The 25798-nt window shown below is 45.1% G+C and overlaps 1 protein-coding gene across 1 annotated transcript in view; it reads right to left on the bottom strand.

Moving 5' to 3' along the window:
• PDE3B (phosphodiesterase 3B) overlaps window positions 1-25798 on the bottom strand; it is a 186123-nt gene that overhangs the window by 67267 nt on the left and 93058 nt on the right. Inside the window, exons 2-3 of the mRNA XM_088450314.1 lie at window positions 2798-2848; window positions 728-976 (exon numbers count right to left, since the gene is read on the bottom strand). Coding sequence (XP_088306440.1) covers window positions 728-976; window positions 2798-2848 — 300 coding nt within the window. The remainder of the gene's footprint in view (window positions 1-727; window positions 977-2797; window positions 2849-25798) is intronic.

Here is a 25798-nt window from a genome sequence, read left to right as displayed (position 1 = left end):
TACTATTCTTCACCACTCTCCCAAAGACGCAAAATAGCTCCTAGTGTGACTATTCAAAGACCCCAAATACCTTGTGCAGGGCTATTCGGGGGTACCCATAGTGAACCCCCATATCAGAGCATCTTTAGGGGGGTGTCAGTCTATTTTCCCCAAAAACGACAGGACTTTTCACCAATTTTGTTTTCGCCAGATCCCGTTTTCGCCAATTTGGAATTGAATACGGGGATACACGGGAACGCGAGCGATAAGTTTTCGACGGCAAAACCTCCGATGACGGCGAAAAGTCCAGCAACTGACTTTTCGCTCCAAATTGAATATGGCCCTAAGACTCGGCTGGGAACTCAGCGATGTCACGCTGAGGGAATATAGTAAAAATAAACTTGTATTAAGAGGTCTCAAATTATTTATTTTTTCCTTTAGGTAATCCGGTCAGCAAAATGTGGATTGAAACCAGGTTAAAACCCAGTGAGAACAAAATCAATATAATAGAACTTCCTGTAGTGTAATTACAGATTGCTGTGCAGGAGTCTGGTGGGGGGGGGGGGGGTGGGGAGAAGCAATTTTCCTATGCACACTTTGCTGTGCAATGCAAAACGTTTTGTTGTAATGTCACTAAAGCAACTGGGTGATAAAGGCAGCAGTGCAAAGTAAAATTACCTGACCATCCATCAACAGAAGAAAAGATTCTAATAATCTTACATTCTGTCAGGGGATACACCATTTTTACCTTGTGGAACTTCCTTTCTCCTTTCTCCGTGGGGTCCTCCATTTCAGGACAGGGGTAGAAACCAGGGAAGGGGGTAAACGGGTTTACTTTCGGTCTGCATGAGCCTGAGAAAGCCCCCATTAGGCTGTTTATGCTACGGAGCGAGGACAAGACTTGTGGGGACAGCGAAGGGTCAACCAGTAGGTCGGAAACCATGTTACGGGCCTCGTTCAGTACAGACAGATCTACACCATTCCCGCCACCGGGGTTCTGGAACAAGAAGAAGAATTAGCGCAGGGCAAGTTCTGTTTCACTGCAAACATAAAACACTTCAACAACCTCTGTACAGTCTCCCTGGTTATTCTATACTGCGGGGAAACATTTATAAAACAAGCGCTTGATAAAACGGTGCATGCTTTACCAGCTACCGGGAGCATCTGCGAATTGCTGTAACCTTTATAGATAAACAATGTGATCAATTATTTAAATATTACTACAAGCTGTATTAATGTCAGATGTTTATTTTAGATCTTGCAAACACCAGCTAGAACAACTGAGCTAATATTCTGCAAGCTCGTGGGAGAGGAACACTGTGTCCTGCGGTGTGGAAAGAATACTGTAGCTACGGTGTGGTCTGTAAGCGTGTTTAAAGGTGTACCGACTGACGTGATGTAAGTAGTGTGCCAACCTTGCCGACATGTCAGCGTATGGATTCTAGGATCAGATCCCACGTACCCATACCCTGCAAACATATACCATTAACAGCTAAACATATTCAGACCAGTTATTGGGGTTTTTTCCCACTGGAATTCATGTACTATTTTAATATAATTAGAATTCTACATACAGCGCTACCTAACATATACAAATTCTACCTAATAACTTATTTAAATGGGTTTCCTAGGATATTTGACCCCCATATGGAACCACAGAGTGACCCTTCCTAACTCAATGACTTTATATAGGTTTGTATACAGCATGTTAAGGCTCCTTTCACCAGGCTACCATTGTTACATGAACAGTTCTAGGTATCTATCCCTAATCTGGGAGAGAACAAGGGCCAGAGCTTGAGAAAAAAAAAAAAAAAAATTCTATGGTAACTATTCTGAGCAGGGGAGCAGAGGAAGGGGAACCCCAACATGCGGGAGACCTATGTTAGAGACGTCAAGACAAGTTAGTAGAAGATGTTCCATCATGCATTCGCCACATTTTGCCCTAAATGTCCTGGTGAATGAGCCTTGCAATCATTACCATGAATGAAAATAAAGATATGGCTCGAGTACCGAGCAGGAACAGCACATGTAACAAAATGGAGTCAAGATTTCGAAGAGGGGTAATGAGTTATCTGCCATTGTGGGAAAAGGGTTGCGGAGAAGGTTGATGAGTTATATTCCAATTGTGGGAGAGGGGTGAGGGTCGCGGAGAGTGGTGAGGAGTTATCTGCCAATATGGGACGATGGTCACGGAGAGGGGCAAGGAGTTATTTGTCGTGCGGGATGATGGTCATGAAGATGGGTGAGGAGCTATCTGCCAGTATGGGACGATGGTCATGGAGAAGGCTCATATAGTAATCTATCAATATGGGACAATGATCAGAGTGACGTTGAGGAGTTATCTGTCAGTATAGGACAATGGTCATGGGGAGTGTGAAGAGTTATCTGCCAATATGGGACGATGGTCATGGAGAGGGGCGATGAGTTACCAGTCAGTGTGGGACGATAGTCATTGTAGAGGGGCGATGAGTTACCAGTCAGTATGGGACAAGCTCAGACCATAAACTCAACCGTTTGGATTTTTTGAGGAAACTGAAGATCATTTGTCTATAGACCCAACGATTAAATCTACAACAGGCACCAAATGGTGGTCACGGAAATTGCACTTCAGCCTGGTTCCACATAACCACCATATATGGGTCGCGAGACAAAACTTGCAATACAGGAGGACGCGATTTGCCATTCCGGAACAGCAAAACGCATCTATCTTGCTGAATTCCCCCCCCCCCCCCTCTAATATTTTAAACTACAAACCTAACAGGAGCTTTGTGCACGAACACACATCAACAAGAGCAATCTAATTTATACCTTAACCTACCTGATATTGGGGCTTGTACCAGTGCTTTAAGTCCCAATCCCAAAGAATCATCTGAAAGAAGAAAATGCAAATTAAAAGAACAAGTAAAACATTGTTTATACAGGCTAAACAGTAACCATTCATCTACAGGGAGGAAATCAGCCACCACACGATTGTGCCACGTCCAGAAAAACCAGTGGGGTGGAGGGGTCTGACAATATACCGGACAGTGTTAATGTTATTACTTGGTCCATTGTGTCCTTAATAAATATTATTCAGAATTTCAGATAATTCCCAGCCATAACATTCAGCCAGAAACAGACGGGAAAATGAAGTAATTACGGCATGATGTGTATTTTATGTGACGTTTTCTTTTTCTTTTAATATTAGCACAGAAAATAAAAAGGGTGAGATAACGTTCTACACTGGGGAGTAGAAAGAAGAACTATGGAAGGAACAGCTGGGTGACGTTTCCGTCCTCTCCTAGAATATCCGTCAATGTGTCAGTAATTATCCTGGGTGGAGGAGGAAAAAGGGCACCGAAGACATTAATTAGTACGCAAATAATGAAACAATGGACTATTTTCTATACAAACGAAGATGATCTAATACAGCCTCATAAATATTTGGGGCAGAGGCGCCGCAGGGGGAAGACTTGGTACAAGATTGACACGCAGACCACTAGACACTTGGGCTGGTGCAAGAGAACCAATGGAAATCAGGCAAATATCTGCACACGTAGACCCAGATAGCCTGCAGCCCGGTCCGTATCTACTCATAACTGTGCCCACTCAAACACGGAGCATGCGCAGTGCTAACAATTGCAACAACCGTCCGCAAAACGGAGTAGCATCAGCCCCCCTACTTAGTGTCTCAGAGGCACAGTCTGGGTGTACACTCCCAATACATTTTAGGAAATTTCTTGTCCAATTTTAAGAATATACAGTATATTATATATATATATATATATATATTTTACCTATTTGCATCACTTTACAGGATAAGGCACATAGTGCGAGTCCCATAACCGAATGCATTAAAAAAATAATAATATCTAAATGTAACTTTACAGCACTATTGTTACCATTGGGAATGTGAATGGGATGTGAGAGAACCACTGTATGAAGTTACCCAATCCCTCAACACCAAACGACCAATCATTCCACGGGTGTAGTAGGTATTACCGCCGGAAGGCCGGCATGGGTGAAGATCCTAATCGCTAATTAAGGTAAGTGCTGCTAACCTTACTCCCTACCCTAACCCTCCCTTAGGGGTGCCCAACCCCAACCTCCCCCCCAGTGCCTAACCCTAACCCCCCCTTCCCCCCGCAGCCTAAGCCGGGATTTGACAGTCAAGAAGCCGGCGGTCGGCATTTAGACAGTCGGGCTTCCTGACTACATTCCCATTCCATACAAAGAGATCACAGGTGCTCAACTCCAAATTACTAATAATATATAAATACATTTTGCAATAAATAGAGGTTTTTGCATAATCATGGCCAAGGTTATGGGCCTACGTCCCACACAGGCAGCAATTATCAATTCGAGAAAATAAATAATTGTCCGAAGTCAGAAACTCTCTATTAGTACCTACAGCCAGGTACAGCAGATTGAGGACAAATGACTGGACCAGACACCTGTTTTTAAAACATAGATATGAGTTCAGATGTTTGAGATGTGATGATAAAATCCTGTCCCCACGTTGCCATGGCAGCGGCTATATATCTCTGTTACTACTAGTATGCTGCTCAGTCTGTCTCCACTCTCTCCTGCTGAAGTGAGGACAGACTGGAAAGTGGTAACACAAATCGCATATCAAATTAAATCAGTGGAGTCTTGTGAAGCGGTTTGTAACATCTGATTGCGAGGGTACACACTTACCCGATGTGTGTACCCAGCGATGCGACGCCCCTCATATCAGGCGGCCGGTACACATTACACGATCCTGTGCCCGACCGCCTGATATGTCGTGAATGGCTCTTGTCGCCTGCCTGGCGTGGGCCCCACTTGCAGGCCGACGGAACGACTCCGATGGACGACCTGTGGGAGCGCGCATGGTCGTCCGGAGTGGGTACACATTTGCGGATGTGGACGATATGTCGGCCCGATCGGGCGACATAACGTCTAATGGGTACCCAAGAGAAGGGACAAGTAACCCATGGCACTAGATCCAAATGTCCATATACCAGTGTACAAAATTATTATTCATGTCTAGGGTGCTTATATATAAAGCGGCAGCTATCCTCATTACTAGATCCCGCACTCGATCCAAATAAATCTGTAAACAATTAAAAAACAAGAACAAGGACGCCTTCTAGTGCAGTATAACTAAAATCACTACTGTAAACAACCATTACAAGTGAATAAACTGATCCCATAACAGATAATATAAAGAAAATATGCTTATCTGAAGCAAACACCGGTTACGCCCTTCAGGGTCCGCAGATCCACAAACATTTCAAGGAGATTCACTTTCCGTGAAAACGAAAAAGCATAATCCAACCATAGTGTAGCATATCACACGATAGGATTTAATAAATGGTATAAAATGCACACACATAAAAACAGAAATAAATGCGCTTATTTGACACAGGTCCTCCTGAGGTCAAACCTAAACAGCCAATCCGAGGAAAATATTAGAAACAATTCGCCGTTTCCAATGTGCATCATCGCAGCGCGCTAATGGCATCTGTGTGTATTATAAGGGCACGGTCGTGCCCTTATATTAAGGCTGAATTGAGAAAAACAGAATTCTTCCAGAGAGAATTCCTAGGAGGGGCATGGTGTTTAAGGGGCTACAACCCAAAAGCGATTGGTGGTACAGGGCTGAAATTGGCATGGGCGGGTAGAACTGTCGCTCGGTGCTGCACGCCAAATTTCAGGGCAAAATAATTTAAAAAATGAGGATTTGGGAGTAATCTAAAGTTCCAACTGCCAGTTTTTTTGGCCACTCTCAATTAGGACCACTTTTCTGCTGTAGTCTATGGGGGATTTTTGGCAAGGCATAAGTCAGGGTACGGGACAAATTTTGAATTGGGGTTTGTTTTATTGGGTAGCTATTGTTCCAAGGTAGGGCCTTTTGGGGTTCAGGTAATTGACAAAGTTACAGTTTTTAAACTATTACCTCACAAATGCCCCTTTATATAGATAGGGAGCTTCAACTTTTTGCGCAGCCTCAGTAGGTGCCTCCAGCATGGGGGTGTACTCACTGTGGCTTCACCAGGGTGCACCAAGATGGCTGTCCTTTGCGGGCGTTAGCGGCGCTGGGACCCGGCAGTGGTACCGGGCAGTAGCAGCGGCAAGGACCTGGCGGCTGTTCGGCCATCAGTGGTGGCGGCGGTGCGGGTGTTTGTGGCAACGCGGGCGTCAGCGGTGCAGGTGGCAACAGTGCGGGCGGAACCGGCGGTGGGCCTGGATCCGAGAGGATCCAGTCCCTGCCAGCCATTCTGCAGAGTTCGGCAGCGGAGCCCATTTAAAAATGGCGGTTTAGCGGCAGCCGTGAGCCAAACGCGGCTTGCGACGTCATCGCAGAGTTCGGCAGTGCGGCCCATTTCAAAAAAGGCGCCTCGGCGCCAATTTTGAATTTCAAAGAGAGCCATCGCGAGCCAATCATGGTTCGCAACGACATTGCCCCACCCCCTCGGCTGGCTTATATAAGCCAGCACGAGGAGGCGGCATGGCAGTTCAACGGCCAGGACAGAGCAGTGAAGAGCTCCTGAAGAAAGAAGACGTTGGAAGTCCTAGTGGGCGGCAGCCATGCAAAAGAGCTTAAAGGCTCCCACCCACTAGGTGAAGAGGACACCAGAAGCTCTGGAGAGGTGGCAGCTGCACAAAAGAGCTAATTGGCTGCCACCCCCAGGCAAAAACGCTGGAAAACCCTTGGCGGTGGCGGAGAAGACTGCAAAGCCCTGGGATGGCTGCAGCCACGCAAAACACTTTAAAGGCAGCTGCCCCCAGGTGAAGATGCAGTAAAATAAAATATTACAATATTAAAGTGTATTGAGTTTATTTTCTTTACAGGTGGACTACAGGTGCCAGTGGGCCCTAATGCCCTGCATGCTGGTAGTTGTAGTTCTCCAAGTACCAGCATGTAGGGGAGGCTTGCTAGGACCTGTGGTTCACCAGCAAAGAAATATATATAACACCACACTTACACAATCAACCCGGCACCCACCGCTCCAGGGGTGCCGGAAATAGCCCAGTTCTGGGGTGCCCTGGAAAGGGAGACCCCTTTATTAGGGAGTCTCCAGCTCCCCAGGGACCCCCGGACTGGGATGACTAGTAGTCAGAGGTAATGCTTTGACTGGGGTACCCGGTGAAAGGCTGTGGCATTAAACCCCCGCTAGAAAGAGCTCAGTGCTGGTTATGGAAAATACAGGGGACCCCTATCCTTTTTGTCCCCTGCATTTCCAAAACCAGGTTCGGCTCAGCTGAGCCCAGTGCTGATTGTGCTAAATACTGGGGATCCCTATGTCTCTTGTCCCCTGTATTTGACAACCAGGACTGGCTCTGAAAAGCCTGGTGCTGGTCGTGCCAACAATGGGGGACACCTATGCTTTTTGACCCCTGTATTTCACAACCAGAACCCGCAGTGAAAAGCTCGGGGCTGGTTGTGCTTTGGGTGGTGGGGCGGCCAGGTCCTTTATATTAATTTTAAACATATTCAATTTTTAACATGGATGCATAAATGGATCTCACTGATACGTCCATGCATCTGTCTCTTAATGATTTTATTTTCTCAGATGCATGCCCAGCGCCAGTGAGCCCTCCGTTGCCCGCTGATGCCCCTGTGCACTGCCCCGCTGCTGCCACTGCTCTGCACCCAAACTGCTGCCGCCCCCCCCCCCGCACAACTGCAGCCCGCCCCCGCAGCCATCTCTCACTCTGCACCCCCAAACCACCTCCTGTGTGCTGTCCTCTACTCCACCTGCACTAGTATACCATTTTGTTGCCCTTCTCCCCTGCAGGTGGCCCGGTTTGCTCATCCAAACCCGAATAGTTAATACATTTTAATAAAGCAATGAAATTCCATAGAAAAAAAAAACCTTACGGTTTCACATGTCCCATTAAGGCTTCTTACACATGATCTGAAGTTTCAAAAAACCTACAGAATTTCTGACACTCAAACACAAAAAAGCAATGAAATTCCAATCATTAAGGCTAACGCCTTAATGGATGTGTTCCTTGCGCAATACAGATATGGTATGCCATCACACCCTGCGGTTAACTGCAGATTCAGTACTGTCACAGATTGCGATTGCTGTCACTCACAAAATGGTGGAGCCACTAATTCCTATAATTGTGTGCTCATTGGAATACACACATGCAGTCTATGCAACTGAGGTCTGAGCAGAAGGGATGCAGGTGGGATAAGAGTGGGGTGGATGGGGGGGGGGGAGAGAGACAGAGCTGTATGGATGGGGCAGACAGAAAGGCATGGAGAGGGGGGGGAAGATTAAGCAGTACAGATGAGGGGTAAGGCAAAGTGAAGATTGGTGTAAAACAGTCGTGTGGATAGGGGGGAAGATAGCAGCGTGGATAGGGGGGGAAGAATGGCACAATTTGGGGGGGCAGAGCAACGTGGATGGGGGTACAGAGTGTCATGGACGCGAGAAGACAGGCAAGCGCAGATGGGTAAAGACAGATGGGTGTGGATGAGGAATACAGACTAGCACAAATGGGAGAACACACAACAGTAGGGATTGGTGAAGATAGATTGGTAGGATGGGGGGGGAGACAGAGTTGTGCGGATGGGTGGTGTGAAGACAGAGTGGTGCAGATGGAGGAAGAAAGAGTGGCACAGATGAGGGGAAGACAGAGCGTCGTGGCTGGGGGTAAAGTAGTGGTGCAGATGGAAGGAAACAGAGTGGCACGGATGCAGGAAGACAGGACGGCGCGGGTGGGGAAAAACAGATTAGTGTGAATGAGGGAATAAAGAACTAGTACAATTAGGAGACCACATAGCAGTAGGGATTGAGGAAGATAAAGTAGCATGGAGGCACAGATAGTGTACATGCGTAAACAAAGTATGATAGTTTTAGAAATTAGGGAGCTAAATGTGTATTCTGAATGAGATGGATGCATGAAGTGAGGATGTTGGAACCCAGTGGAATTGTTGTGGAAAACGAATGGGAAGATTGTGGGCACTAAGTGGGATGTGTGTGCCACATAACTATTGAGACATCAGTTGCATAGACTGCATTGTGTGTATTCCAATGAGCACACAATTCTGTGAATTAGCAGCTCCACCATTTTGTGAATGACAGCAATCTCACTCTGTGAGAGTGCTGAATCTGCAGTTATCCACAGGGTGTGATGGCATACCATATCTGTATTGCGCAAGGAACACGTCCATGGCTGGAATTTCATTGTTTTTTCGCGTTTGAGTGTCAGAAATTCAGCAGGTTTTGTGATAATTCATGGGACATGTGAAACCGTAAGGTTTTTTGTCTATGGAATGTATATAGGCAAGATAGGGCAAGTGTGTCACCTCCTGGGGTAAATGGTTGCACTTGTCATGCAGAAGCAAAGTAGTAGTAGTACAGGTAAAAGTATCTGCAGCTAGTTTTATTAGCATCACAAAAAAATACAAAACATAAAAGTAAATCCTGGTCTGTCCGGCTCTAACTAATCAAAATGATTCCTTCTCTCAGAGCAGAAGGACCTAACTTCCATCTCACGAAACAGAAGTCTTTAGCACAGCACTTATTATATTCAGTAATCATAGTGTGTCTCTCAATAGGCCTATGGCCTGTTCCCAAGGCAGTGAGAGACTGACTACAGAGACTGACACAAACTTTAATCAGACTCTCACAGGTGGTCTGGCAATCAAGGCTACCAATCAGCTTCAGTCTAAACTAAAAACCTGAGGCATATATATTTCCCCTTGAAACCTTTCCAGAGTTTTTGTCACAACCCTGCGGTGCCAAAAGTCATGGGATAGCAGAATGTAAAGGTAACGGTAGGTGATGCAGAGTTGTAATCTGACATCTCTTGAGTCAGTTTGAACACTGGCTAGGCGGCTCATGGTAAGGCAACGTGAATTATCGGCGTTCATGCGCACCCCAGATCCTGCACCTGTGGGAAGCTATCCACATGGCATGGGTCACCATCACTCCAGAGGTCTTCCGTCTACTAGTGGAACTGATGCCAGGTCGAGTTGGTGCACTTCGTCGGGCTACAGGGGGTTCTTACATGATCATGGCATCTAACCATTCAGTGCGGTTAAACTCACACTTAATGCGTCAGCAATTTCGTTACAGAATACCCACGCCATCTGGAATTGTGCAAATCGCCATTAATCATCCAGCTTTCTTTGCAACTCAGTCACCCCAGCAACTGCGAAATTTGTGCTAAATGTCAACGGGCATATCCTAGCCTACCGCCGTTTCCGTGGGTTGTACAATCCGTGGGACGTGCGCAGTACATCCGAAAATTTAATTGAAAAAATAGGATGTTGTGCTAATTGGCCACATTCGAAATAAATCTACGCCTGAAACGCCGCATTTGTAATGATTGCTTACTGCCATTTTCACCATCTTTAACTGAAAAAAGTCCCTTTAGAGTTTGAACAGAGCCACAAAGATCATCATAAAAAAAAACAAGTGTAGTTAGTAAAAAGCTCCCGAGTACACTGTAAGAGCCACTCAGAGGTAGGCAATGTGTTTTGCTGAACCACAACTGCCAGCATGCCCTGAAAGCTCACCCAGCGTGAGAGAGACAGGCTGTCTGAGCCCGTTGTGGACTCTGGGAGATAAACAGGCTACAGACTGAGTTAGTACAGAGTTTTTGGTTAGACACATACACACACACACACAGGTCTCACAGAAACCACAAAGATGACAGAGGAGCAACAGCGGTAAAACTGCGAGATCTTATCCGCCTCAGCGACGTAAGCAGGGCTCAGATTAACGTCTTACTCCTCACAGCTTCACGCTGCTGTGTGTCAAACCATCTCCTGTCTGTCTGACCAAAACTCCTCTGAGATTGCTGCTCAGTATCAGCCAATTCAGGACGCTAGCTTTTTAACGCTTCTCCTTTACAGTCTGCTAAACCTATATGGGTAAAGTCAGGGTATGGTGCCTATCCACGTGGAGGCCTAGTATTTACTGATTCCCCACCACTACCAGTACTGATGCTACTGGTGGTCATGGAAAGAATAGGAACAGCACCCCCTAGTGGTGGGTGGAACACGTGAACTGTAGCATTCATTAGACTGCTTGGGGCGGGATATGTATTGCCGACACTCGCAACATCAACAGCATTCTATCGATGGGATAATGCCGGGCACGGTTGTAATGTTATTTCAAATATGATAACCATGTCGGCATTATAAACTTTAAACATGATTGATGCTTTAAATAACATTACTGGGTCAGCATTGCCCTGTCGACAGCATTAATGTCAACTAACTACAATCCAATTGGAGTTCATCCTGACCAATCAGATGGCACGTTTGCTGCACGCCTCCAGCCCCAGTATTCACTGATGCAGATGGGCTGTTCGGTAAGGTTAATGGGGCGGGGGATATATATATTGAAGATAATTGTACGGTTGGCTAAACTGAGGGGTGATGAAGAATGGATTGGGGGGGGGGGGCAACCGTTTTAGGCCCTAGGAATGACCCAGTATTAGGGTTTACAGCAGCGGCTTTGCCACATTTGGGAAGAATCAAACAGCTTTTCTAGACTTGGATGTGGATGATGAGACAACGAGGATGATCCAGTGTAAAGCACCAAAGCGCTTTGTCGCACCACGGTCATGAACATAAACAATTCTGCCCGATTATATAAATGCAAGGCTGAAAAACAGAGACTGGAATCAGAAAGCCAGGTATTAGCTACATGTAGGGATGATGACGTGTGTGAGCTAATTAACTATAAAGTCTTCTAAATGCCCCAGTGATAGATAAGATAAAATCCAGATTCTTTTCCTCTACTTCTGTCATCTCCCTGCCTGCGCACACAGTAAACCACTACAGAGAAGTATTGCTAGTTATTGGATTGTACTTGTTGAGACAGGAGTCGTTCTGCTCCATCCAGGTTGCTATGTAATCTCCGAGCCGGACACAGTGCTGCGCTAATCGGATCCCAGGAACCCTGGATGTTGCTATGCGTGCTGCTCTGCAAAGTGCAAATGTAAACAGCAGGAGAAATAAAACAGGCCTGAGACATTTCTACTGTTAATCTTCTGGAGTCTTGGTATTGTTACCGGTTAATCTGAGAGCAGCGACGTGTCACGCAAGCAGCCTAATCCACGGATGTAAATTTGCACCGAGCCACGGAGGAGCTTTTCCATAGCGATTTGAGACTTGTTGCGTTTCAATCTGATGCAATGGTGCGCAGCCCTCTGATAGACACAAAGGCCTGGGGGGGAATTACTTACAAGGGACTGGTATTGAGTTACATAAGAGTAAGGCTGCATACACACTGAAAAGATTTTCTGTCCAACCATCCAACTAGGTGATGGGTTGGAATGAAAATCTGGTAATGTATGGGAGTAACTGATGATCAGCAATTTGCTCCTAAATGCCAGAAAACAGATGAAAATGGTCGGTCAGACAAGTTTGTTAAATGTTTGATCTAAACAATTTGTTCAAACAACAGTTTCTGTCCATTTTCCGGCGTTGGGGAGCAAATTGCTGATTTTCATTTGCTTTATACCTTACCAGGTTTTCATTCCAACCAATCAACTAGTTGGATGGTTGGACAGAAAATCTTTACGTGTGTATGCAGCTAGTGATGTTAGCTGACTTCCCACTACATACAAAAATCACTTTAAACGTTAAACAGAGACAAAATTAGGATCAGCCAGTAAGAGACACTGGGGTTTTACTGTGAGTCATTCAGATCTAAGCAATTTGTTTTCTAGAACTACAATTCCCATCATGCCCTACCAGCGCTCTCCCAACTTCAGAGAGGGTTGTCCTAGCTTATGTGATGCTTGACGACCCCTGAAAGAACATTAGAGAGGATGTACCTAGAACAAAGGGACGTTTAGAGAGTGCTGTATATGCAGGTCAATATAGGACTGCGATTCCCCGGTAACGCAATGTGGAGAAACACCTCAGGAAACGCGATTGCACCTTCTTGTACACTCAGTTCCCTGAGCAGGACATTAGCCTGACGGGGTGAAGTGTGGAAGGACAGGCCCTAGAACAGTCATAGACAGGAGTTGGGGGGAGGTCGCAGCCTCAGCGTGGAAGGAAGCCAAAAATCTGTGCTGCCATTGAGCGGGGCACAGAGAACAAATGACAATCAATTAGAGCAGACAGCGTTGACAGTGACAATCAATCTCTGGAGGAAAAACACAGCGAGATGACCTTTCCGAGGCTAAACAAGCTACGCAGGCTAGCAGTGAGGACTGGTGTGCCCCGCGCTGGCATGTGTTTCTCTAACATAGACCATTTAGACTAACTAGACACATGGAGTTGTTCCATTTTTTTCAGTCAAGCTGCAATTAACAGTTTGTTACACAGCATGTGATAACCTTGGCAACCACAGTTACATGACATGCCCTAGTAAGCAACAGGATAGGTTCTCATAGCATAAAGCTCCACCCCCTCACACTGCCAACACATGGCCACTAAGAAGCTTGGCGACTGACTGGCTCAGACTAGGTTACACTTTGCTGGGAGGCGAGGAGGAGGGTACCATGAAACAGAGGAAAGGGTAGCAGCAGAGAGGGCAACAGGAGCGCAAAGGAAAGTTACCAGTTGAGAGAATGGCGAATAAGTGACCAGGGAGTGGGGGGAGTGAGAGAATATTGGGGATGAGCCGCAAAAACTACATTATGGGTCTGATTCTGATGCATTCGATTTTGTACGTACAGAGTCACAGTACAGATTTGGATGCACAGTAGCAGTAACCTGGAGGGGCTTCCCTGGACCCTTGCTGGAAAGTAACAGGAGGGTAGCTAAAACAGTGCAGAGATATGGTGCATCCTACATGAGTGTCGCAGGCACGTCACTGAAACGCTGAACATCCTACGTAGGAGGCCGTATGTAGACTGAGAAGCTGCACCTGCCAATTTCGATGGTGCGACTAAAGACTCACCAAGCAAAATTTCAGCTTCTACAGACGCTGACAGGGGGCGGCCTCACTGCTCGCACATTCGGACGCACGGATGTAAACCAAGGACGCAGCTGCAACAGCGTCGGACTCAGAATCAGCCTCTATAATTAGAGAAAAATGCTTTCTTCTGGATTTGTTACCAACAATGCATTCTAATAATAATAATAATAATAATAATAATAATAATAATAATAATAACTATTCAGACTAACAACCTAATATCTCATTAATGCCAGGCTTCTATTATATAGCTAAAAACTGCAATGCAACAAAAGCGTCTGGGAAAAATCAACACAACTAAACAGAGTATTCGTTTTCATGTCTTTACCCATTTGCCCAGCGCAGATCTAACCGCGGCGGAAAAACGGCAGCAGCATTGCGGTAACAAGGTAACAGACATTGGCGCATCGGCGGCTGCCTCTAAGTGCTGTTTTATTAATACTAATGGAGAGCTCAGACTGCTAGCCTAATCTCCATTTAATCTCCAGCTCACATGTAGATAGGTTACAAACTGCTCTACTTATCTATTATCTGGCATTCAGGCTATATTAGCCATGTGATTGCCGCTCTTTCCTCTGCCTCTCCAGCAGGATCGGTAGGAGTGAATTACGTGCAGCAGGCGCCATACTGTACGCTGCTTGCTGGAACGGAGTAACCTGTAGACAGCCAGAACCCCAGACTTCAGAGGCGAGTCCTCTTTGGGGACCAGCACTTCTCCACTCTATAGGTGTGATACATTTACCCCGCCAGGTTTTACTTACACATGTGCTAATGTTTCACTAAAACCGCAGCATAAACGTTATCAACACCACACAGCAACCTGTCAGCAACTGGGGACATTAGTTCTGTCACCCGTTCTTGGGTCATTTTGCAGAACCATCTCTCCTCCCTTATGCAATCCTTGAGCGGATTGTCTACAACCGCCTTACCACCATTCTTTCCTCCCACTCCCTCCTTGACCCTTTTCAGTCTGGCTTCCGTTCTCTCCACTCCACAGAAACTGCCCTCACTAAAGTCAGCAATGACCTCCTTGCTGCCAAATCAAAGGCCACTACTCTCTGCTCATTCTCCTTGACCTCTCTGCTGCTTTTGACACTGTGGACAACTCTCTCCTGCTGCAAATCCTTCACTCCCTTGGTCTACGTGACACTGCCCTCTCCTGGCTATCCTCATACCTCTCTGACCGATCCGTCTCTGTTTCCTCTCATGGCTTATCTTCCCCCCCACATCCTCTCACAGCAGATGTTTCCCAAGGTTCTGTTCTTGGACCTCTCCTATTCTCCCTATATACATCCTCTCTAGGTACTCATCAGCTCTTTTGACCTCCAATATCATCTCTATGCTGATGATACCCAGATCTACCTTTCCTCCCCTGACATCTCGACCTCTCTCCTCACTCGTATCTCCAACTGTCTCTCTGCCATCTCTTCCTGGATGTCCCAGCGATTTCTTAAACGTAATATGTCTAAGACTGAGCTGATCGTCTTCCCACCCTCCCACATAACCTCACCTCCTACTATTTCTTTATCAATTGATAGCACAACTATCTCCTCTAGCCCCCAAGTGCGCTGTCTTGAAGTTATCCTGGAATCATCCCTCTCCTTCAAACCACATATCCAGAACCTCTCACAGTCCTGTCGTTTCCATGTTACAAAATATTTCCCGGAGCAGACCCTATGTCACCCAGGATGCCACTAAGACCCTCATACACTCACTGGTCATCTCCAGATTGGACAACTGTAACCTCCTCCTGTCTGGCCTCCCCAACTCCCATCTCTCTCCTCTCCTGTCTGTACTCAATGCTGCTGCACGGCTCATCTTCCTCTCCAAACATTCTACATCTGCCTCCCCTCTCCTACAAGCCCTCCACTGGCTCCCCTTCACTTTCAGAACCCAATTCAAGGTCCTCACACTCACCTACAAAGCCCTCACACACTCCTCTCCCTTTTACACCTCTGACCTCATCTCCCTTCACTCTCCTGTCCGCCCTCTTCATTCAACAAATGCATGCCGCCTCTCATGCCAACTAATTACTTCCACCCACTCCCGCCTTTGCCCGTGCTGCTCCCCACCTTTGGAACTCTCTCCCTCTCCCCATCAGACTCTCCACCTCTCTACAATCCTTCAAACGGGCTCTCAAGACCCACTACTTCATCAATGCTTTCCAGCTCCCATCCTAACTTGCTGCTACATGCTCCCCCTCCCTGTCTTGCCCATCTGTATCATGCCTGTCTGTCTGCCCCCCCCCCCCCCACTCCTTGAGAGTGTAAGCTCTTGCAAGCAGGGCCCTCTACCCTCTTGTGCTTCTCTTTACTTTATTTTTGTCTACTTCTTACTTACCACTAGGACACCTAACACTTGGTTGCTTATTTGGGTGTTATGACCACCAATGTATCAATGTATATTATCCATGTCCTTGTCCTGCATTGCATTGTATTGTGCTGTAAGTCACTTTTTTGGCTATGTACTCTGTAAGGTGCTGCAGAACACTTGTGGCGCCATATAAACCATAATAATAATAATAATGATGATAAGGTCACTATGTTATCAGACACACATAGTTACACTACATTAATATACATGGAAATACATATAAAGGGGTAATGTGATGACCAATATAATCAATAACACACCAAGCAAATCTCATCTTCTAGGTAGATCCAGTATTTTTGATACAATCTGACATTGGACACAAGAGCTCAAAACCAGCGAAAACAAGTTACAATTCTTGCCGCAAACTCTGCGGAGCGCCGTATGGAGAACACTGATAAATCAACTACTACCGGAACGTCTTCAATACAATAGAGCTTCGGTCTTTCCATGATCTTCTCAGCTAGAAGAGTCTGAATGTAATGCATGCAGAGCACAGTATGCACAAGGGACAGCCACCCAGGGCCATCATGACCTCAGGGTACATGGAGACAGTCGTGGTACTGTACATCACTATTGTTAGATGTGAGATGATGTATTATAGAGGCACTTATGCGGATGGGCAGCTAACTGTGCACATCTCTGACACTTAACACAAACATAATTATCTGCAGCGCCTGGAAAATGACTGAAGTCGCCGCTCTTTTCAGGCAAAGGAGTTTAAATTCAAAGTGCTGTTGCTTTTTATGACCACTGTTATCATTACATGATTAAGGCCTAGTTGTCTTACCGCAAAAGGAAAGGGGTTGAAGCCTTCAAACTTTTACGCCCAGAGCTTTTCAATTATAAGCCCTTTTCCTGGAGCAGTAAACATACGTCTAACACACCTTAACCCACAGATTCCGGTATAAGTACCCAGAGCTATTGGTTAACGCGTTTGCAGCAAGCCCAATTTAATGCAAATTTCTTGTTCGAGCCTCCGAATGTGGTTAACAAGAGATCCGCGTTAACAGCCTGCGGTCACAGCTTCGCGGCTAATCCTCACTTCAAGGATAATTGAATTTGGCCCTTAGAGACCTTATGGCCTAGGTATGGGGCTAGAAGGACATTTCCTTTTAATCTTTAATGCAATCTCTTTGGGCCAAATGTAAGAGGGGTTTAGAAAGCATGAGAGTTTAGCAGTAAACTCGCCCAATGTAATAGAGTCCGAGAACAGGCAAACTCGCATTGTTTTAGTTTAAAAATAACCTCACGATTTAAACTCACATCCAGATGTTTTCCCATTTTGAAGATAAATCGCTCACATTTTCTAAACTCTCACCCTATTACATTTGGCTCTTTGTATTTTATGAGTGCAAACCAGTCGTAAAATAGGGTTCCCACCAAGAAGTCCACAAAGAAATGTACATTTCATGAATAATCTTTTACTTGTTCTCCTATTCGTAATCTTGTGCTTACCCAAATCATGTTAGATGAAAACTGTGAACATACAGTGACAGAGAACTGTATTTGCTCCCAAAGAGGGGGTCTATGTACTAAGCTTTGTAGACAAAGTACCAACCAATCAGCTCCTAAATGTCATTTTTAAACACAGACTGTAACATGACAGTTAGGCGCTAACCAGTCGGCACTTTATCCATCTCAAAGGCTTAGTACATAGACTACATGGTACACACATGTTGGTGTCGCACGTCTTAGGCTACTCACATTAATGGTGTTAAAATTCCATGCTTAAGTTGTCTCTCTAATGCAGATTAAACGCATGCAAACGAAGGTGGAGACAAAAAAAAAATAATTGAACCAAATGAGGCGGTATAGATGTGGGTTTTTTACATGTGTGTAACGTGCGCTGCAGTACGTCTTCTTCTTCCAACGTCTTTTCAGCCCTTTGTCAATATAGTGAAAAACACTTAAGAAGGTTTTGCATATTTCTTACCATACGTGTTTGGCATGAGGATACCCTTCCTTGTGTCACAGGCGTGGAGATACATTTTGTTTGCAAACGCATAGCAGACTGCAAACATCAGTGTGTACATAGGCCAAATCTAAGTATATTGTTTCCTCTCTGCAGTGTTCTCTTATCAACGCCACACAATCGCTTATCAATAGGTATATTCTCTGCAAGAAAATGTATGAATCCATATTATAGGAGTCACTCACTTTATTACACCCCCTGATATCAGTTATACCACTTTCATACATACGCCAAAAAATAACTTTTTTTTTTTTTTTTTTTCCTGTGCGCACACATCAACCAAGGTCTTGGCTATGTCTGAACAGAAACTACCTGGGACGGAATCCAGGGTCCGCGAGCCTGGAATCAACCATGGTTATTCCCGGGACTTGCAACCTGGGTTAATGCTGAAAAGCATTAACTCAGGTCATGCCTAAAAGGACTTGATTGGCGGGTACAGTAGCTCTTGAACATGATGTCAATTGGTAGACGGAAGACTCGGGTCACTGGAAGACCAGGGTCCGGTGTGAATGGAGACCACCCCGGAATAACCCGGGACAGTCACCCATGTGTGAAAAGAGAGTAAGTACTGAAACCCTGGCTTCAACCCATGTTCAGTGTCCAGGATTCCGAGCTGAGTTATAATCAGCGTTTAAGTCTGAAAGGGGTATTAGACATTTAAGCTGCCTTGCTAAAAAGGGTCTGCTGCACTAAACATATTTAAACAGAACAAAATAAATGGGTTTGAGGTAAGGGGGTGTTTTTAGCAACTACAGTATGGATTCAGCAGGATGAGACTTGTAGTTCTGGAACAGCTAGAGTGCTATAAATTATCTATGTCTTCTGTTGAATTAATAGGTTCTAAGTCAATATAATTACACAACTTAGATATATAAATGAAAGTAACATATTTTGCTCTCTCATGAACAGATCACACAGACTTGCCATAAAACTAATCCGACAATACAAGATATAACGGTCATGGCGGCCAGTAAATTGTTACCTGAAAATAATTCCTCTTGCAACAAAAGTGACAGTAAATTCTGATTGTGACAAGGAGGCGTTAGTACCTCTTAATGTTCTCTAGATGGCACTGCTTTACCAAATCCACTATTGTTGTAAGCAGCAACATGTGGCTTCCCCAGCATGTTTACACAACACCAATGCTCACTAGTGTTATTGCCCTTCTGCAAATTAACGCTCCCGACTCGCCCCAGACTCTGAACCCGGCCCATTGTTTTAACAGATAAAACTTAAAAAAGGCTGTTTATTGGACAAGTGTTTGGACCGACGCCCAATCTGTGGCTTTTATACCACAGGTTTCCCTCACTGCTCACTGTTAGCTGACATAAACAAGGGTCAGCTGCTCATGATACACGAGGAGAGGACACAGATGGTCAAACGTCCCAATGAGCTATCTGACCCCAGCCTCTCATATTCAGGAGGGAACCGTGCAGGGACCCCCACCCACCAGAACGTGTAACATAGGAGCCCAGAAAAAAAATAAAAATAAATAATCTCCAAATATCCACGAGGGACATTAATTACTACTATCAGGCGGACACGAAACAACCCCACAAATGTTCCGTTCTCACAGTCTGACAGATGGAAAAAAAAAAAGTTAACATGGAAAAAAACCCTGAAAATGTGATAATGTGGGAACCGCAGCAAGGTGTAGAACACAACACTGGGGATCAAAAACAAATGAGCGCTTTGTACAAAGTGCGATGCGGCCTGTTCTCTGTAAACAAAAACGACGCTTTCAGTAGCAGGGAAAACAAAACTGTCAAGAAAATGAGTTGTAAACCTCCAGAGCTGGGTCTAAAAAAGCTTGATGTAGGGACAGCAAGAACGGGTGTTTGATATACCAATCCTAAAAGTGACGATAGGGGCCTGATGGTAAATATTTTTAAAAAAACATTTCGGTATAGGTGGATATAGGAAAAAGTTTTACGGAGGAAGACAAAGTTTTAAAGGAGCGTTTCAATGGATAAAAGGTGGGAAAACAATCCAGCCACTTCACTAAGCCTGAGGAAAGCTTTATCATAATGATAAATTTGTCTCTGGAGCACGTAATGGGAAGAAACAGCCTAAATGTGTGATTTTTTAATAGGCAAAGCTCCTGTTTTGGGAAACTAAGAGAGTTTCTGGCGCCGGAGAAGGAGACAAGTTTAGGAAACATAACCCGGACGCTAAGCAGATACAAGAGACTCGGAAATCTTTGTCTCCTCCGTGTCACGGCCGACAGGAGCGCTACTGTGTCTTGTTAAATAGTTTCATTCACAGGAAATGGAAGTCAGATTGCTCCTTGTGTTGTCCTGACTAACGAGATGTAACATTGAGACTGAAACTTTATCCAGCGGAACCGGACCAGGAGGGGGGGGGGTTGGATGGAAAGATAGAGGCAAAGGCCAGGAGTAGTGTAGGAAAAGGGATTCACCCCCTGAGAGTCCCACACAAAATATATTCAAAATCCCCACAAAAAGAAACAACAAGATTAAAATCTGACGAGAGGGAGAGCAGACATTGTTTTGCCAGCTCTGGTCCAGATTAATGGAAACTAATATATAATTACGAGAACAATTCAAAGTTCTTCCATGTGTTCCAAGTTAGGTTAAAACGATTTTTCCTTTAATATCAATACTGTATAAAATAAACATATTTCTGACACGAAAGTCAGTTTTTAATATTTTTTTTTTAAAACCACCAAAATAGTTTTAAATAAACTTTATATCAGGAATTAAATTGAATTTCGTTCATTGTCAACATAATGATTTGGATATGAGACTCTTAACAGTTAGAAGTCTCATATAATTTGTTTGCCTTCTTCATCAACGATTAGAACGCCATAGTAAGTGTTAAAAAAATAGAAATTCTGGAATTCTCCTAAAAGCGATGTTTGGGAAAATCCATGATAAAAAAAAACAAACACCCCGTAGACCAGGGGTAGCCAACCCTGGTCCACGAGAGCTACCAACAGTGCATGTTTTCCAGGTCTCATAACAGAATTACAAGTGAAATAATTAGCTCCACCTGTGGCTCTTTTCAAATGTTTTAGTAAGTAATGACTACACCTGTGCACCAGCTAGGTGGTCTGGAAAAAATTAACTGTTAGTAGCTCTCGAGGAGCGATGGCTGGCTACCCCTGCCGTAGACTAAACCATTTTATGGGGTCATCCAACATTCTGGAGACTGCAACCAATCAAACTCACCAGGAACAACTCAGTGCCTCATGGCTCAATGAAGTCATATTTCATGGAGAATTATTGTCAGTAAAGCGCTGCGGAAGATGTGTGCGCTATATAAATAATGAATAATTTATAAATAACCCAAAGGTGCGGCCCACAGAAGAATAAATGATCAAAGTCCAGGCAGTGGTTAGATCAACGTTTCAGTTGTTTGAATAAACTGTCTTCAGGGCTGATAAAACGACTGAAACGTTGATCTAACCACTACCTGGACTTTGATAATTTATTCTCCTGAGTGCCGCACCTTTGGGATACTTGTGAGTACTTACTGTGGGGGCACCAGGCGAAGTTGCATATTTTAATGGGAGTGCTGGACCTATGGAAATGTAATGAATAATTTATAAAAAAAAATAAAAAATTGTTTGACTGTTATTAGGAATACTGGCTCATCCCACACCAGCCCCAGGTTGTGCATCTATCAGATGCAATGTACTAAACTCTTTCATGGCAATAAAAGAGAAACTCTATATAATGATCATAATTCCTCTGTATAGTATTTCGACGCCTGTCATTAGTCCCGTCGGGATTAGACAGTCGGGAAGCCGGCGGTCGGCATTTTGACCATCGGCATCCCGACTGCATACAGTATATTCTATATACAGAGGATTTAATACAACAGTTGCAAAAATGGCCCTTAGTAAAACATTTGAATTCCCACCAAAGAGTTTGGTTGCTGAGGTTGGGCTGGGGGGGGGATTTGAGCCTCATTCTCAGTTTTCAGAGTTTATGTTCTTAATGCAGGACTGGAATTCTCGCAGAAGTCAGGGAGCCATTGCTGCAAAGCATGGTGCGGCCTTTGGAAGCCGTTTCTATGGAAACGTATGAAGGTATATGTCTTCCCTAGCTCCGGAATTCTATGTTGTCTCCGAGTAAGAGGATGATCTCTGCTGTCTCCTGAGCAGAGAACAGATCTCCAAACAAGTCCGTATCAAACGCAGGGAACATATTTTAGCAGGCACCATTCAGTCTGCTTCCTTTACTCCAGAAGTTCAGTGCAGGCCATGTAAGGTAATAGCCCGAGCACCGCGCTGCACTCACATCTCCAGCTATTGTTCCTGCAGCTGAGTAACCTGCGACTGTTACAAACTGAACTCTTCTTCAATAAGCATTATTTTATATTTAGCCCAATGGAAAGACAAAGCTTCGAATTCCCTGTATACACCTAGACATCTGTATAATATAATCGTATCCCTGAGAGATAATGTGTAAAGGAACATGGCTTAGACGGGACGGGTTTGCAGAAGGAGGAAGGCAGAGATAAGAGATTCCGACAGCAGCTCCAGTGTTAGGTTATGCAGAGAGAGAGAGAGAGAGACCGTCCCTAGGAGGTTACTGGGAAGGGTGTTATTAAGGGATTCACCTAATTACATGGGGAAGAGAGCTATACTGTAATTTATAAGAGCTGGTGCAATAGGCCACCTGCAATCCAGCTGGCAGAGAGGAGAGCTGGGACAGTGGCCAAGCCGTCACGCTGCCTGATCAACAGGTCCCGAAACCAGGGACACTTGGAAGAGTATTTTTAGTCCTGGGCCTGCAAGTTAAGTGCAGATTAAACGGCTCTGTCAAAAGGTCAAATGCATCAGGGAAAACAGAGCGACAGGTACGCCACTGGCAGACTGTGCCCGCTCCATCAGACTAATGACTTATCGTACATAAGAGTTTATTTATCATCACACGGATTTCCCAGAGGATCAGAGAAGCCAAGAAAATAGAACCAAAAAAATAATTCAGGCATTATAAACACATAATATCCATTCACAAAGGCTTTTAATGAATTTCACGTTTGATATTGTATCTTAAAGCAAACTGAAAATGACAAGTAGGGCGCATTCAGCAAGTGCACGGAGACTCTGTGATCTTATTTCTTTAGACAATGAAAACTCTTCTTGCTCTATGCATTTTACGATTGCGTAAATCTGCTGTATTTGAACATGCGCGCAGTCAGCAGCCCAGAGCGGAACTCTTGTGTCTATTCTAGCACCCTGTACCTGTTACAATTCCTCTTTCCTGCCTGGGGTGTCGCTCTCTGCTCTGGTGCTTCTAGCACACAAACTGCGGAATCTCAGCAGCTCGTTGCATCAGCTGAGTGTGCAAGAATCACCAGAGCAGAGAGCGACAACCCAGGCAGAAAAGAGGAGCTGCACGAGTTGTGACAGATGCAGGGTGCTAGAACTCCCAGAAGTGACTGAACGCTGTGTGGAAGGATGGCAAAGAGACCTAGAACAATGATACCCATTCCCACCTTAACGTTTGTTAGATGCTTTTACCTGAAGTAGTGACAACTAGAAAAATGCAGCTACATTCCTGAAAGAGGAAGAGGAGGTTCTTGCTGTCCTAACACCTTAAACCAACAACCCCAAGCTGTGCGGGAATTATCCATGAATGGTGATGATTAGGTGGGCGGTGATGATGAGGATGGTAAAGATGAGGATGGTAGTGATGAGGAGGATGGTAGTGATGATGAGAAGGACAGGGATGATGATGATGATGACGACGGTGATGGTAATGAGGATGGTGAAGATGCAGTGGACGGTGATGATGACCATGGTGAAGATGAAGTAGATGGTGAATAGGAGGATGCGGTAGACAGTGATGAGGAGGCAGACGATGAGGAGGAAAATGGTGATGATGAGGACGGTGAGAATGGTGATAAAGAGGAGGATGAGAATGTGGTAGATAGTGATGAAGAGAAGGAGGATGGTGATGAAGAGAAGGAGGATGGTGATGGGGAGAAGGAGGATGGTGATGAAGAGAAGGAGGATGGTGATGAGGAGAAGGAGGATGGTGATGGGGAGAAGGAGGATGGTGATGGGGAGAAGGAGGATGGTGATGGGGAGAAGAAGGATGGTGATGGGGAGAAGAAGGATGGTGATGGGGAGAAGAAGGATGGTGATGGGGAGAAGGAGGATGGTGATGAGGAGAAGGAGGATGGTGATGAGGAGAAGGAGGATGGTGATGAGGAGAAGGAGGATGGTAATGGGGAGAAGAAGGATGGTGATGGGGAGAAGAAGGATGGTGATGGGGAGAAGAAGGATGGTGATGGGGAGAAGGAGGATGGTGATGGGGAGAAGGAGGATGGTGATGGGGAGAAGGAGGATGGTGATGGGGAGAAGGAGGATGGTGATGGGGAGAAGGAGGATGGTGATGGGGAGAAGGAGGATGGTGATGAGGAGAAGGAGGATGGTGATGAGGAGAAGGAGGATGGTGATGAGGAGAAGGAGGATGGTGATGAGGAGAAGGAGGATGGTGATGAGGAGAAGGAGGATGGTGCTGAGGAGGATTTTGATAAGGAGGAGGAGGATGGTGATAAGGAGGATGGTGATGAAGAGGATAGTGATAAGGAGGAGGAGGATGGTGAGTATGAGAACGCAGATGGTGAGAAGGAGGAGGATGTTGAGGAGGAGGAGGAGGAGGAGAAGGATGGTGAGAAGGAGAAGGATGGTGAGAAGGAGGAGAATGGTGATGATGAGGAGGATGGTGATAAGGAGGATGGTGATAAGGAGGATAGTGAGAAGGAGGATGGTGAGAAGGAGGATGGTGAGAAGGATAGTGATATGGAGGAGAATGGTGATGAGGAGGAGGATGGTGAGGAAGATTGTCACAGGAAATATTGACAAGTAACCAATTTTGAAGTTGAATTTACAAGGCACTTAGCCAGATGCTAATATACAGTGATCAACTTTCTACTAATATATGAATCTTTTAAAGTGGTGCTCACCTGTCTTGCATTGTCTAGGACCACTATGGATATTAGCTATAGTCCAGGATAAGAAGGAAGTTTAGCAGAGATTGCAAACGGTCTAGAAGCAAGTTTGAGCAGAAAACAGCTACTAGTTAAATGGATAGAATTTCATATATAAAACAAACAAGAGCCAGACTATTCCAACATCCAATTGCAGGATTCAGTAGAGAGTTTACAATGAGGCAGACTAATGGGTTAGCAGAAGTCAGGTCAGGTCGGTACATGGTCATCACAAAGATTCGGCAAGCTGAAGACTTGGTTAAGCCAAAGGTCAAATGTCAGTCACTAACAGAGGGTTTACAGTGTATGTCCAGAGCAGGTACTTGGAACAATCACCTATCACTGTTTGCTAGGGAAAGCCTCGTTATAAGCACAAGTAGGCGTGGCAAGAAAGTTGGTAACATCTGTGCCGCTAATTTAAAATTATGAAGCGAACTAGGGATCCGTCTTAACCTGCATGCGATGCTTTAGAACCTCAGAGTGATATCGCTAAGCTAATCTATCAAAGTGACTGTCACAAGTTCTGAACAAACGTTTTGGTACCACGATATAAAACACTGACTTTGACAAAGATGATGGTGAACAGACTAATGCTTCAGAAACTGATGTTGTGCAGCAACTAATCACGCTGCATCCT

The sequence above is a fragment of the Taudactylus pleione genome, unplaced genomic scaffold, assembly GCF_031769625.1.
Source record: "Taudactylus pleione unplaced genomic scaffold, aTauple2 ptg000515l, whole genome shotgun sequence".
NCBI classification, from domain to species: Eukaryota; Metazoa; Chordata; class Amphibia; order Anura; family Myobatrachidae; genus Taudactylus; species Taudactylus pleione.
The sequence above is the reverse complement of the archived record's forward strand: the minus strand, read 5'-3'. Positions and strand labels throughout refer to the sequence as shown.